General features: G+C 45.2%; 1 protein-coding gene across 1 annotated transcript in view; it reads right to left on the reverse strand.

Annotated features, from left to right (window-relative positions):
- The window catches only part of LOC126282082 (hemocyte protein-glutamine gamma-glutamyltransferase-like), a 359,269-nt gene that overhangs the window by 144,148 nt on the left and 198,584 nt on the right, over window positions 1-16,537 (reverse strand). The window contains exon 8 of the mRNA XM_049981538.1: window positions 1,423-1,609. Within this exon, the coding sequence (XP_049837495.1) occupies window positions 1,423-1,609 (187 nt within the window). The remainder of the gene's footprint in view (window positions 1-1,422; window positions 1,610-16,537) is intronic.

A 16,537-nucleotide genomic window follows, 5' to 3' on the forward strand; every position in this document is an offset into this window, starting at 1 on the left:
CCTGCTTGTTTTCAAAGTTAATTCAACCTGGTCCCGTGAGTGGCGCCGTCACAAAATGTCTTCAAGATGGATGCTGCACTTGACGTTCGTCAGAAGCAACGTGCTGTCATAGAACTCCGATGCTTTAAAAACGAGACAATGGGAAACATCCACAAGAGCTTGAAAATGGTGTATGGAGATGCTGCTGTCGATCGCAGTACAGTTAGTCGGTGGGCAAGCAGGTTACATGATGAAATCGGGCACGGCAATATTGAGGATTGTCCTCGCAGCGGCAGGCCTCGTACTGCACACACTCCAGACAATGTGCAGAGAGTTAACGAATTGGTGACTGCTGACAGACGCATCACATTGAACGAATTGTCACGCTACATGAGGATAGAGGAAGGAAGTGTTTGCAGAATACTTAAAGTGTGCGCGTTAAAAAAGGTTTGTGCCAGGTGGGTTCCCAGGATGTTGACAGTGGCTCACAAAGAAAGACGAAAAATGGTATGCAACGAACTTTTGGAAAAGTACGAGAATGGGGAGATGAATTTCTTGGAAGAATCCTGACAGGTGATGAAACATGGCTGAATCATTTTTCACCAGAGACGAAGAGGCAATCCGTGGAGTGGCATCATGTAAATTCACCCAAGAAGCTTCTGCTGGAAACGTTATCGCTACGTTGTTTTTCGATCCCGAATGACTCTTGCTTGTGAACATCATGCCAAGTGGAACCACCATAAATTCTGATGCGTATGTGACGACACTGAAGAAACTTCAAACTCGACTGAGTCGTGATCGAACACATCGCAAAAAGTAGGTTGTTTTGCCTTTGCACGACAATGCAAGGCCACATGTCAGTGAAAAAACCATGGAAGCGATCACAGAACTCGGATGGACATCACGGAAACACCCGCCTTACAGTCCTGACCGGGCTCCATGTGACTATCATCTCTTTGGGACACTGAAAGACTCTCTTCGTGGAACAAGGTTTGAAGATGATGACTCCCTTGTGCACGCTGCCAAACAGTGGCTCCAACAGGTTGGTCCGGAATTTTACCGTGCAGGCATATAGGCGCTGGTTCCAAGATGGCGTAAGGCAGTTGAGAGGGATGGAAATTATGTGGAGAAATGAAAATATTGTTCCTAAACGATGTATCTACACACTGTAAAACTTTCAAACATGTAGAACAAAAGATGGATTAAAAAAAAAAAAGTGTGCATTTCCTTTGGAGTGACCCTCGTATAATGAACTTGCCAACTTGAACTTGTTGTATTGGGTGTCTGTGCAGCAGTGCACACGAGGTAGATTTATTGGTACTTGTGACAGTGGGTGTACATGTAGCTGTGTACACAATGAATGTAATGAGGTAGCTTACAGGAGCCTGTGGCAGTGGACGGTGTGGCAGCTGCGCGCGAGGTAAGCACAGAGGGGCCACTCACTGGTACTTGTCACAGTGGATGCTCTTGTAGCCGAGCTCGCAGTCAGGGTCCTCCTTCCAGCGGAAGACGTCCGCGTTGACGGAGGCCAGCATGAAGCCCACGTCGTAGTTGAAGCCCACAGCGCCGCAGCGGATGGCCTCCAGCGAGGCGGGACCGCACTGGTAGGAGCCGCTGGAGTCGTCCGCGTCTGCAGGCACAGCCGTCAAGCATCGGTGAAATCCCAGGCCGACAGCAGCCACGCGCGTACTTCAGCTGGTACTGAAGACGAGTGTGCTGTTGCCTCAGTAACGCTACGCAAAACAATCCCAAGAAGCATATGGGTACTGCAAGCTACTTCCACCATTTGTGTGTTTCCGTCTGGTGCGTGAAGCGATGTCGGATGGTAGCAATGCCGGGTGTTACAAAAAGGTACGGCCAAACCTTCAGGAAACATTCCTCACACACAAATAAAGAAAAGGCGTTATGTGGACATGTGTCCGGAAACGCTTAGTTTCCATGTTAGAGCTCATTTTAGTTTCGTCAGTATGTACTGTACTTCCTCGATTCACCGCCAGTTGGCCCAATTGAAGGAAGGTAATGTTGACTTCGGTGCTTGTGTTGACATGCGACTCATTGCTCTACAGTACTAGCACCGAGCACATCAGTACGTAGCATCAACAGGTTAGTGTTCGTCACGAACGTTTTTTTGCAGTCAGTGCAATGTTTACAAAATCCGGAGTTGGCAGATGCCCATTTGATGTATGGATCAGCACGGGGCAATAGCCGTGGTGCAGTACGTTTCTATCGAGAAAGATTTACAGAACGAAGGTGTCCCGACAGGAAGACGTTCGAAGCAATTGATCGGCGTCTTAGGGAGCACGGAACATTCCAGCCTATGACTCGCGACTGTGGAAGACCTAGAACGACGAGGACACCTGCAATGGACGAGGCAATTCTTCGTGCAGTTGACGATAACCCTAATGTCAGCGTCAGGAAAGTTGCTGCAGTACAAGGTAACGTTGACCACGTCACTGTGTGGAGAGTGCTTCGGGAGAACCAGTTGTTTCCGTACCATGTATAGCGTGTGCAGGCACTATCAGCAGCTGATTGGCCTCCACGGCTACACTTCTGCGAATGGTTCATCCGACAAAGTGTCAATTCTCATTTCAGTGCAATGTTGTGTTTACGGATGAGGCTTCAGTCCAACGTGATAAAATTGTAAATTTTCACAGTCAACACGTGTGTACTGAGGAGAATCCGCACGCGATTGTGCAATCACGTCATCAACACAAATTTTCTGTGAACGTTCGGGCAGGCATTGTTGGTGATGTCTTGATTGGACGCCACGTTCTTCCACCTACGCTCAATGGAGCACGTTATCATGATTTCATACGGGATACTCTACCTGTGCTGGTAGAACATCTTCCTTTACAAGTACGACATAACATGTGGTTCATGCACGATGGAGCTCCTGCACATTTCAGTCGAAGTGTTTGTACGCTTCTCAACAACAGGTTAGGTGGCCGATGGATTGATAGAGGCGGACCAATTCCATGGCCTCCACGCTCTCCTGACCTCAACTCTCTTGACTTTCATTTATGGGGGCATTTGAAAGCTTTTGTCTACGCAACGCCGGTACCAAATGTAGAGACTCTTCTTGCTCGTATAGTGGACGGCTGCGATACAATACGCCATTCTCCAGGGCTGCATCAGCGCATCAGGGATTCCATGCGGCGGAGGGTGGATGCATGTATCCTCGCTAACGGAGGACATTTCGAACATTTCCTGTAACAAAGTGTTTGAAGTCACGCTGGTACGTTCTGTTGCTGTGTGTTTCCATTCCGTGATTAACGTGATTTGAAGAGAAGTAATAAAATGAGCTGTAACATGGAAAGTAAGCGTTTCCGGACACATGTCCACATAACATATTTTCTTTCTTTGTGTGTGAGGAATGTTTCCTGAAAGTTTGGCCGTACCTTTTTGAAACACCCTGTATATTTGTAAAAGACAGCAACGACAGACACCTGGCGTCTACGGATCATTCAGTGAATGGAGTGTGCGTGGTGGACATCAGGCAGAGCCCTCACAGAGACAACCAGTCGCTGAATTTCGGGACGCTCTGTCTGACGTGCTGAAAACATTAGAGAGGTATCGCGGCCGATTAATCAGCGACACGTTGTGCTAAATCTGTAGAGCAAGACCTAAATCGTCTTGTCAGTTATTTTTATTAAGGAAACTGAAATAAACCACCAACAGTAACACCCTCTTCAAAACCAAAAATCAATAAGGATCCCTTCTACGGATCAAGCAAATAACAACTAATTCCTATAATGACAGTTCCCTTCGACTCTATACCCGCACAACTGTTCCATGTCGAAGTCGGCTGTTGGCAGCTGCTAGATAACCGAACGCAGAGGAAGTGACGTATCACCATCGTTGCGGAAGAGAGGATGGTCGAGGTGGCCCACCGCTGTACCGGCCGAACTTCTCCGCACCCGGCGAATCGAGAACTGCCTGATGAACGGCCGGGCGCCGGCTTATCTAGGCCGGGGGGAGGAGTATTTACGGGACTATTCGCACATACGTGATCGCCAGTTCGCTGATCGCCGCGCCCCCTTCCTCTGCCACTGGTTGATGCTCTCTGCTGGACGTTGGCCGCGGCTTCGTGTCTGTTGTCATCTGTAGTACTTGCAACCCGCATCGCTTGTCTGTCTGCAGTGTTGCCTAGGCAGTAGGCGTCTGTGGTGGCTGCAGCACATGGAGACTGATTCGAGCTTGCATCAGTACGTGCTCTTTGCGTTCTGTAGTGCCACATAGTGCCTAACAAACATTATTATCAGGTGGAAACAGACGGAACGGGGCCATGGTGGAGGGGGGGGGGGGGGGGGCGGATAAGATGTTCTCCCAAGTACCTCCATTTTCATAGCTTCTTCTATTCTGTTTTATGTACTATTGAGGCGTTCCGCCGTATAACGACCCTCCCTTGGAGGCGGTTAAGTGGGAGATGTGTCTCAGAGCTGGATAGTGACAGATGGTGACGCGAGACTGGACGCGCACGTAGTTTATGTATCTGCCGATAGAGGACAGTATTGCAGAGGGGGACTGGGTAATAGATTTTTTTTTCATAAACTGTTCTACTATTTTCATAAAGTGTTACTATGTCTTTTTGTGTATGTAAAATGTTATAAATGTGTTTTAGCAGTATGAATGATGCGTGAGCGTGGTTTAAGGTTAATATGAAGATAATTGTTGAACGACTTATGTAATAGGATTTACTGTGGGAACATTTCGAAGATGTATGATATGGGCAAAGGGGATTTTTGTAGAATAGATTTGTAAAGTAAGTTTATGGGAAAAGGGAAAGTTAATTCCGATGTAAATAACAAAAGTAAATAACTTTATGCAGAAGCAAAACTTCAGCATATTAGATAATTACGTCGGTAAAAGGTGCAGTTGTTAGGTTTACTATTTTGCCATTGGTTATTGGTGAAAAGCGCGGATTGACGCTAGAGAATGTAGTTTTTCTATTGGCTGTTGAGTAAACTGACCAATGGTGAAGCAATATTCTTCGCGCGTTTTTCTCTGCTGGTAGAGAAGACTTAGAGTGTTGTAGAGAAGAGTCGAAACCTAGCCATGAAACAGATCGGACGTGTGTAGTAGTAGTTCCGATGGAAACGATAAGTTGCCGGATCTAGCAGTGTTTCATACATCAAAAGTGTGGTTAAGTGATGGCATAATTATTCCGATGTGTGAGTAGAAATTTCGGAATTTTTAAGCTAATTTTGTGATGAGGGAAGACATATATTCCGCGTTGCGTATTGAGCAGGTCGGTGGCTAAAAACTGTGACTGCATTTGGTACCGACAGACTTAATATTTGGCGAGCATTATCGATCTAAAACAATCAGTATTTTTGTAGCTATTACGTTTTCGGGAAATGCAACACCATAAACTTGCTAACGTGAGTGAAAGGGATTGTGAGCAACTGTGTTAAGTCTAGCACGGGCTTGGCAGTGATTTTTGTTCACCTAAGTTTCTGAATATATTAATTCAGGACAAAATTTCCAACGTTTCATTTCATATGCAAACTTTCTCCCAAAACGTAGATTAGTGACTTTAATTGCAGCCTGGTTCACGTCGAAGCACAGTAGGTTTCACTCGGCTTCCCTACTGATGATCTGCTGAGACAATGTTCACAGGTAGGTGCAGGTTCGTCGTAAAGAGACGGAAGGAACCGCGCCGCCGCACTATGACGATCTATCATCCATGCCTATATAGAGAAGCCATCGAAATATATGAACATGGAGGTAATTTTAACAGAAAAGAAGAAGCTATGAAATTCAGCGATATATGGACAATGGCGCTGTAGAATCGATGAGAAGTTTTGACCTTTGACGTACTATGATGGATAGTTATATTGTAACCTTGACAAGATTTATCTATGCTATCACATGAAATCCAGACCACGTCCGCTTTCCTCGGTACTTAGGCTCTTCTTCGTCGCCCGACTCGTCAGTCGGCAAGACTCAGCACAACCAGGAGCACTTCCGAAGACGTCCAACGTAGCTTTGGACGAAACGTCAGGTATAGAAGAGGTCCATGGACCACGGCCATTCAACCCGGAAGAATTCTCGGCATTCTGTGATGAGTCAAGCAAATTATTGCTTTCCCCTACACACGTCTGACAAAATGATCACAATGAAGAAATCCGAGAGCTGCAGCTAATACAGAGCTTTATCTAGAGTCATCCTTCTTTTGTGCCATTCATCAATGGAAACATGGACGCGGGAAAGATAGTGACCTGAAAGTACACTCCGCCACACACAGTCAGATATCTTGTAGAGTATAGATGTAGATGTAGGTGCAAAAGTGTTGTTGGCAAGATATCTAGATATTGTTCGTATATGTTGTCATTTTCAGTTTGGTGTGTTTTTAATGTCGGAATTCACGTATTTCGGATTGTCTAGTACAACATTTTTATAGTTTTCATAGGTATTAATGGAACAATGATTCTGGCATTACAATATCTTCTGATGGGAGCAATCATACTACAGAGCTCGTTGGACGGGTATACATTAATTGTCGGCTTTTCGAACATACGGAAAAGGGAGTAGTGTATAAGAAGGATGAGCTTATGTACTCAGTGTGAATGACTGGATTACTCATTCTACACGTTATAGAAGATGTTCGGATGGTCTTTTAGGGAACAGAGTGCAACTGGCTGCAGAATGTGATGCGCATTGAAACGAACGGCGCGTCTCATCTGTGAGGACGAGAAATGCGAGAGTTCTCTGCAGAATAAGCAAGGAGAGAAACACAGGGTGTAACAGGTATAACTGCAGATACTATTATACGTGGTACTCTCATATATACGCACATCAATGTGTTGGTTGTTCTTCTCTACATCGAACAGTCTCCCCTCAAACAACTCACACATTTTACGATCTGATTTTTGTGCACGGCCGTAATGGCAGCAATAAATGGACTACGCTGTCAGTATAGACTAACCCTTCTGCATCCATGTGTTTCAATTCAACTTCTGACCTGCTGCCCAGGGGATAGTAAGTGTTAATGCCTTGTTCTTGCAACCTGCACTTGGAGGTACTAATCGCCATAAAAATATACTACTCCTAATAGGTGCAATTGTAGATTCTTCTCAGTCACCAATAGAAATATCTGCACTTATCCCTGTTGCACCCATTTATAGAAAACACTGAGTGAAAGAACCACTGACTTGGCGTGCTCTCTTAGTTGCCGTATGCAGGGCGGATTTCTTCTGTTTTGGATGATTCTTACAGGTGGCTCCATGCACCTGTCAGTACTGGTAGCCTAAAAACTCATGTGGCCAAGTGAGTCATCAGGTATTTTATACGCTTAGATACTGAGGAAGTGGAGGAGCGAGAAAAAGAGAAGGCAAAACGGATGCTGACAGTTTAATGGACAGATAACACATGAGTAGGTTTCTTGTGGAAGCGGCGAAGAAAGCTGTATGCTGAAAGCATTGAATAGAAGAAGGTAGAATATGATGTGACAATTGTTAAGTTATCAGTTGGTAACTTCGTTGCTACCAGACGGTGTAATAGGGAAAAAAAACTGCAGGAAGAGGCAGAAAGTGGATTACACCTAACAAATTATTGAGGGTGTTGGGTGTAAACGCTACTCTGAAATGAAGAACTTTAAATGAGGAAACACACGAATTTCCGAATGCTACTGTGTCATCCTTTTGCCGGCCGCGGTGGTCTCGCGGTTAAGGCGCTCAGTCCGGAACCGCGTGACTGCTACGTTCGCAGGGTCGAATCCTGCCTCGGGCATGGATGTGTGTGATGTCCATAGGTTAGTTAGGTTTAAGTAGTTCTAAGTTCTAGGGGACTGATGACCATAGATGCTAAGTCCCATATTGCTCAGAGCCATTTGAACCATTTTGTTATCCTATTGCTTAAAACTCCATGTAAAGTTACTGCAGTTATTTTCTTTTTATTTCTTGCTGTGGGGCACTTGCCGTTACAGAATGTCCCTCTGTTTCCGGCAGTGCACAATTAATTTCTAAACTGTAAGTCAGCGAGAGTCGCTATTGCTGGCAAGTATGTGAAAAGTGGCTTGACCCCGCGCCAGAAACCTCCGACGCCCTCTGGAATGTTGTTCTGGCTGCCTGGATAAAAATGGCAAAACTAGTTCTCTATTCCACAGATCTATCAACGCCTGTTCCTAGCAGGACAGTGGAAGGTATTTACACGGGATATCAAATGATTCACAAACCACATATTGTGCCTTTTGAGGGACGGAAACACCTTATTAAGAACCGCGAACTGTTTTCAGTGCTAATTTAGTGTTTTTCAGATAAAATAAATCATTTGAGTAAAATAAGAATAAATACAAAAAGTCGAATGTGATAAGAATCCAGAAATCAACGCAGTTGCCTGCGCTGCCGAACGATGAAGTTGGAATAGCAAATGCGGCGATATTCAGGCATTTCTTATTGTTATTCCGCCCTTGACTTCACGTCTCGACTTGAAGTGCCTTTTCGACGTCTCAGAGCCTGTGTATGACACTGAAATGATTTTTGGTATGTGCTTCGTACTGAGTGTCAATGAGGCATAATACCAGCAACTGCATTCATAATTACAAGAGTTCTTTACTGTTATGAGCAGTACTGTGCAGACAGTCTGTTGTGGTTGGATCCTGTTTAGCATGGGGTGCAATTTAGATTTCAGCCACCTCAACTTTCTGAGCTCTTAGGTATACACATATTGAACATGTAAATAAATTGCTTGATACAGATTGTAATGGTACTTGAATTACGTAACCATTACGGCACCTCACCTGAACCTCTCGATACCCATAATATTCTTACTGTGTTTCTGTAAAGTAGTTGACATATTTCTGAGTCAACATTCAGATTTGATTTCATTAATGTAGAGGTACTTTGATACATCGATGTGTTTATATTGCAATGATATTATTCGTATATGTATTCTTTCTTTTATCACTATTATCTTTGACGTACTTGTAAATCTGATTTTGGGGTCCGTAGGCGATTATTAGAGTTAGTTGTTAGAGAGTCGGACGTTGAGAAAGTCAAGCCTTGGACGTCATGTTGGAAAGACGCGTATTGTAGTCAGCTTATAAAATGTGAACTTTAACAGTGAGGAAGATGTTTGAAATATGTTTTGTATTGTGAAGTGATATTTGATGTGTTACGTGATGTTGCAGCAAAAGCCATTGAAAGGAAGTGTAACATAAATTCGGAGTGCTGATTACTTTTTTACATCACTGTTGTCCTGCAAAAGTGTAATCTTCAAGAATGGTTTGTGAAGCACATTTACAAAACTTTTGAATATAGCAGAATAAAACCTAGGCCTCTTTGCATCCGAGCTTGGAATGATCACCACCTAGATTTTCGACGATTGAGCCGTGATGCTATAACGAGACCAGCGTGGGAAACAGGAAAAGATGAGTGTCCAGTTTATTCATTATTACATGAAATGACTTTATTAACAGTGCTCTAATGACACATGCCTCATAATAACTTTGTTGTTGGCCGAAAATGCAGTATTTAGCAGCGTGAGAAACACCACAGTCATTATTAAATTTTGACGTTTGTTGTGGTAGGGTTGTTAGAAGATGTACGGAGAAATCAACATAATTACTGGAGTAACACGAAGGAGAATATCGGCAGCAACAGCGAGCTCGTAGTGAAGGGGAAGAAGATGTTTAATTTGGGATAATCTCTGGGAAACGGCCTCACAAAAAAGGGACAAGCGCGTTCCTCTCCGCGTTTCCTCCGCCGCTCCGTTCCTTCTGCAGCCCAGACAAATTTACTCTCATAAAACTTGTCCGCTGGCGGCTGCGTAATGCGACGTGTCTCCTGCGTATTGTCGGCCCACCCTCCTTGTCCCCAGTAGCTGCCACTGCGCCCCTGGACCCCCTCCCACCAACGCTCCTTCTTGCAATGAAGCTCTCACACCTCGGTGGCGGCGCCGCGAAGCTGGTGCCAGCCCTGAATTGTGCGTGTAACTTTCAGCGGAAATACAGCCGTCTTTGTATTTCCTTTCCCACTCACACCACCTCCCACCCCTAGCTCCTCTTTCACCCTCACCACCGCGGGCCCGTGACTCTATGGAGGTGGAGGAGGAAGAGCAGGAGGGGGAAGGGAAGAAAAAAAAAGAAACTAAAACGCTTTTTTGTACCCGCGAATGAGACTGCCCAACTTTGTTTCACCATTCTTTTCCAAACTTGGCTACGCGCCTGCAAATAAAAAAAAAGCGTGGTAGTGCGGGTAAAGCAAGGGGGAAAATAAAACGGCGGGGGGGGGGGGGGGAGGGGGGGAGCTACCCGACAGGGAAACAAGCAAGCAGCTGGGAAGGAAAAGTGAGGTAGGGGAGGGGAGGAGGGACAGCTAGCGAAACGTTTACACGTACAAAAGGTGGCGTCGCGGCGCAGATTTCTGCCGCTAACCCCAGGCGCTGTGCTCCCCGCCTGCCGCGCTCGATATAGCCGGCACAATATCTTGCGCGGCCGCCACAGTGCCGCCCCCGTCGCCCCCGCCGCCCCCGCGCGTGCGGCATGTCTCTGCGACTGGTAATAATACGGCACCGCGTGGTCGCTTGCGACGCCGGGCGTTTGCTCGGCGAGAAACCAGTGCACGCCACACGGCGTTAGTTTACACACCTGCACTGCTGGCTTTTAAAACCGGAACACCAGGAAGGAGGGACAACCACAAAATTTTACTTCTTACGCGCGTGCAGCGTCGTGTGAAGTGACGTGTGCGTCGTTGAGGTGCAGACATCTACAGAAAGGTAACACAATACCGAATTTATCTCTCTCTTCATCTTGAGGATTCTTTGCAGATAATTGGTGAAAAATTGGACGAAGAAACAACTAAGCTATGACGCCATGTGTTGACGTCGACGTATCATTTATTCAATGACAAATACTAAGTAGAGAGGCTATAAAATGTAGAGTGGCAGTGGTGAAGAAAGAGTTTCTGATGAAGAGAAATTTGTTATCACCGAGTATAAATTTAAGTGTCAGGAAGTTGAACCGTGTATCGACTCGTGCTACACCTTGTCTTTAGATTGCATTGGTTTTCCTTTTCTTCTCCTGAGATGTTTGCTTGACTGCTATAGACGAAGTGAGATCTTTGACCCGTTGTAGCCTCGTGTGGTGGCGCGGAAGTAGGGGCGTTGCGGGCAGAAGGAGTGTGGTGGACACGGGAGAGCAGTGTGGCTCTCCACCGCGAAGCAGGCGTGGTCGGTTGTACCGAGTTGCCACCTGATGTATGTCGGTTGCGTGTAACCGGCGTGTTGGTTGTATGCAGAATCGCCCCACGAGTAGTTGCTGTTCATTTCGCCTTGGTGGGACGTTAACAAGCTTCTTTAAATCCTCTGTTTCAACACTGGAGTTTAAAAGGAGACACCTAACACGAAAGAGCGGTCAATACCCGACAATGCCGCAGAGAAAACGTGAACTCCGGTGTCAGAGGGTGTTGTCACGTGACCGTAGCGTGTCGGGTACGCTAGCGACGCGTGCGCAGTCGGATGTGTGCATTCTTCCCATCGGAGGTCGTGTACTGCCTGTTCGACAATAATTAAGTTCGTAGAAGGTTTAATCGTTAAGTAATAATTTTGTGTAAGCAGCGTCTGCCTTGTGGCCTCCGGCGACCGGGTTTCCTGTCCCTGGCACCGGTTACTGTCCGATGGGAGGTGTAGTTTTGGGCAGTTTAATTGTTTCGCTGTTCTGTCGTGGGTTATGAGTAAATTCATGCTTCTTGTTGGTTGATCACGTGGTCGCTCATTCAGGACTGTATGGTGCAATGTTTCCTTGCACGAGGTTAGCTCTAATTCTGTCAGCAATTTAAGCCATCTTATAACAAATTTTCGGTGGCTAAAAGTCGGTGCAGTGACCAGCCTGGAAATGGGAATTGTGTTTACGGGCGTATTTAAATTGGTCAGTATTCTGTCTAGCCTGAGCATCCCTGAATGGGTGATTTGTGACCGCCTTATACGGGTCCGTCATATCTGTTATATTCTAATGATATTCCAGGACACTTTTGTTTAAACCTTTTTTTAAATTCCTCCAAGTTTGTAAATTCCTTTTATTGCCATTAATCGTGTGTTTGATGCCACCTGTTAATTTTTTTTTAATGGCGGTGTTGGTAGATTCACTACCTCACCGTACCTTATTAACAAAGTTCTGTGTCTACTTTAGTAGCCTGTTTACTAATGTTCTTTAAATTTTTTAAAATTGTTGTATTGCTATAAATTACCTTGATTAGCGTTAGCGTCGTGTTTTAAGAGGTTATTTATTGCCGTACTGCTAGATTCTGTGTTTTTTTATTTTTTTTAGTTATTGTATTGGTGTAAATTACTCGATTGCCGTTAGCGGCGTGTTTAAAAGGCTGTTTATTGCCGTACTGCTAGTTTCTGTAAGATACGAATAAAACATTTGTGAAAATCTCAACTCGACAATAAACTATTCTAAATTTGGCCCCGTTTCTCAACTTGTGTTGTGGCTTGTAATAGCCGTAACCACTGTATGTGTCAGAAGTCTTTTCTGAAAGTATTTGTACTGAGTGTAGCCATGTATCGAAGTGGACCATGGACGATAAATAATTTAGACTAGAATAAAATAGAAGTTTTCGAAATGTGGTGCTACAGAAAAATGCTGAAGATAAGATGGGCAGATCACGTAACTAATGAGCAAGTACTGAACTGGGAAGAAGCTGAATTTGTGGCACAACTTGACCAGAAGAAGGGATCGGTTGGTAGGACATGTTCGGAGGCATCAAGGGATCACCAATTTAGAATTGGGGGGCAGCGTGGAGGGTAAAAATCGTAGAGGGAGACCAAGAGATGAATACACTAAGCTGATTCAGAAGGATGTAGGTTGCAGTAGGTACTTGGAGATGAATCTTGCGCAGGATAGAGTAGCATGGAGAGCTGCATCAAACCAATCTCTGAACTGAAAACCACAACAACAACAACAATGAACAAAACGACGGAGTGGCTATGGGGAGTCCATTATCCCCCAAAATCACCAATTTGTTTATGGGAGATTTTGAGGACATAGCACTGAAGACAGCGATCTTAAAACGAACCCGATTATATGGACAATACGTTTACAGTGTGGCCACGTGAGAGGAATGTTCTGCATCGTTCCCTAGATCACTTTCATTGTTTGCATCCCAATATTAAGTTCACGATCGAAGTTGAGAAGGCTGGAAAACTTTCGTTTTTAGATGTCTTCGTGTACAGGATGGATGATGAGACATTAGGACACAGTGTTTATCGTAAGCCCACGCATTCTGACCGACCTCTTCACCCATCAAGTTGTCATCCATCGTACCAACGCAACGAGGTCCTATGTCCATTTGTAAAAAGAGATTACGCCGTCTCTGATGTAGATGGTTTCACACAAGAGCTGGACAATCTAAAAGCTGTGTTCAAGCAGAATGGTTACACTGACAATCAGATCCGTCGTGTTCTATAGATTGGACCTTCGCGGGAACCAACAGAGGATACAAGCAAATTGGTGACATTCCCACCATTTGAGGGGAGTATATAGGAACGATTTTAAAGAAATTTGATATTAAACGTGTATTCCGTCCGCCCGCTAAGACCAAAAGTCTGCTGGACTCAGTGAAGCATGATTTGGGTTTGAGAAAGCCCTGGATCTACAAGATTCCGTGCCAGTGCGGGAAAGTCTGTATCGGATAATCGATTCGTACGGTCCAGGATTTTTCGTGGAGTATCGTTACTACACGCGTTTTTTTTTTTTTTTTTTTTTTTTTTTTTAACCAGGAAAATCTACTGTGGCGGAACATTGTCTTACTGTGCCGAAGCGCACAATAATCCTGGGTTCGATGTGGGGTGGCGGTGGGGTGAGTGACCTGTTGTGGAGTTGTGGACCACTGAAGGCTACGGCGGGACGAAGCTCCCCTGTTCAATACAAAATACACACAAGCTTTGGGCAAGCAAGAGTGTTATGCGCGTGGCCTTAAAGGATGAGAAAGACCCATCTTGGTTTAACAGCCATATTAGAAAACTGCTATAGAAACAAACAGAGCATCATAGATTCAAGAGAAGTCAACATCCAGCAGGCAACAAAAGCTGAACGAAGCAAAATGAACGCGAGGTGAGCAATGAGACAAGTATTCAATGAACTTTGAAAGAAAAAATCCTTTTCAAGCAATCTGACTAAAAAAGGTTAAGCGGTTTTGGTCTCAGCAAAATTAGTGAGTGATTCGAAGTCATCTGTTCTCTCCGTAGTTACACAGGTACCGAAACGCAAGGTAACAGAGAGAAGGCTGAAATACTGATTCCGTCTTCCGAATCGCGACCTATAGTAACACGGTCACTCCCTCAATCGTATTACGAGCGTCGAAATACCAGAAACTGAGCGAACCGATTGGCGAACAAAAAAACAACTTTAAATACTTTATAGTGGAAAGGCATCTACAGAGATTATGTGAAAGAAGTTGCTCCCCATATAACAGCAGTTTATCGTAGATCGCTGGAGCTATGAAGGGTACTTAGCGACTAAAAATAAGTGTAGGCCATTTCAGTTTTCGAGAACGGTTGTAAGACGGATGCAGATACACTGAGGTGGCATAAGTCGTCATACCTCCTAATACCCTGTCGGCCCGCATTTTTCCTGGCGTAATGCAGTAACGCGGCGTGGCATCGGATCAACATGTCGTTGGAAGTCCCCAGAAGGAATATTGACCAAGTATACAGCGGTTAATAGCTGCGAAAGTGTTGCCGGTGCAGGATTTTGTGCATGAACCGAGCTCCCCATTGTGTCCCATAAATGTTCAGTGGGACTCATATCGGGCGACCTGCTGCACAAATCATTCACTCGGGTTGTCCAGAACGTTCTTCAAACATGTCGCGAGCAGCTGTGGCCCGATGACATGGCGCATTGCCATCCACGAAAATTCAATCGTTGTTTGAGAACGTGAAGTCCATGAATGACTGTAAATGATTTCCAGGCAACTGAAAATAACCAATTGCAGGCAATGATCAGTTCAGTTGGACCAAAGGATAGAGTCCGTTCCACGTAAACACCGCCCTCACCATTATGGAGCCACAACCAGCTTGCACAGTGCCTTGTTGACATGTGGGGTTCTTGGCCTTGTGGTGTCTGCACCACACTACACTCCTACCATCAGATCTTACCAACTCCAACTGAAATCGGGGCTCATAGAACCTGACTACAGTTTTCCAGTCGTATAGGGTCCAAGCGGTATGATCTCAAGCCCAGAACAGGCGTTGCAATCGATGTCGTGCTGTTAGCAAAGACACTCGCGTGAGTTGTTTGTTGCCATGGTTCATTAACGCTAGATTTCGCAGCACCGTCCTAAAGGATACATTCGTCGCACGTCTCACATTCATTTCCGCGGTTATTTCACCCAGTGCTGCTCGTCTGTTAGCACTGAAAACTCTACGCAAAAGCGTCTGCTGTCGGTCGTTAAGTGAAGGCTGTCGGCCACTATGTTGTCCGTGGTGAGAGGTGATGCCTGAAATTTGGTATTCTAGCCACACTCTTGACACTGTCGATCTCGGAATACTGAATTCCGTAGCGATTTCTGAAATGGTTCAAATGGTTCTGAGCACTATGGGACTTACCTTCTGAGGTCATCAGTCTCCTAGAACTTAGAACTACTTAAACCTAACTAATCTAACGACATCACACACCTCCATGCCAGAGGCAGGATTCGAACCTGCGACCGTAGCGGTCGCACCTAGAACCGCTCGGTCACTCTGGCCGGCTTTCTGAAATGGAATGTTCCATGAGTGTAACTCCTAAGACCATTCCGTATTCAAAGTCTGTTAATTCCCGTCGTGCGGCAGTAACCACTTCGTAAACCTTTTCACACGAATCACCTGAGTACAAATGACAGCTACGCCAACGCAATGCCCTTTTATATATTACATAAGTGATATTACCGCCATCTCAGTATGTTTGTATCACTATCCCACAACCTTTGTCACGTTAGAGTAATTAGAGGCTTATTCGATCAAGTCAGTCTGTTGTAGAGCTAAGGAACATGTTGTATACTCGAGAATTACGACGCTTTTGGAGAACGAAAAATTTTCATTTTCGTACAATATAATTTAAAGATGTCCTCGGCAGCAGGACAACGACACACCATTTTTCGCTCTGTGGTCGTTCAGTGCACTTTATGGAGACGACGACAATGCCAGAAAGATCAGTTGTAGTTCATGGCTTCTTTGGATTACATGCTTTTCTGTCCAGCCCCGTCATTTGGGATTACTTGCCACTACAAGAGGCGCAATTATCTGCATAATACCGTGAAAAAAGATTCCACAGTCAAACTATTAGCCGAGAATCTGGCGTTGCCCGGCTATGAGTTTATTCCAGTTCTTTTATTCCGTCTCGTCCTTTCTCTCTGTATGTCCACCTCCACCTTTCACCACTCTCCGTGTACATTCTCCTGCTCCTCTCCCTGGCCATGCGCTACATCCTAATCTCTCTGTCCATCTTCACTTCTCCCAGCTGTCCATCTCCTCCTTCCCTCTCTGACTCTCTGAGTCCATCGCCTTATCCCCCTGTTCCTGTCCATCTCTTCTTCCTTGTCTCTGTCCATTTCCTCCTTCCTGTCTCTATGCATCTCCT

Source organism: Schistocerca gregaria, chromosome 7 (assembly GCF_023897955.1).
Source record: "Schistocerca gregaria isolate iqSchGreg1 chromosome 7, iqSchGreg1.2, whole genome shotgun sequence".
Classification (NCBI taxonomy): domain Eukaryota; kingdom Metazoa; phylum Arthropoda; class Insecta; order Orthoptera; family Acrididae; genus Schistocerca; species Schistocerca gregaria.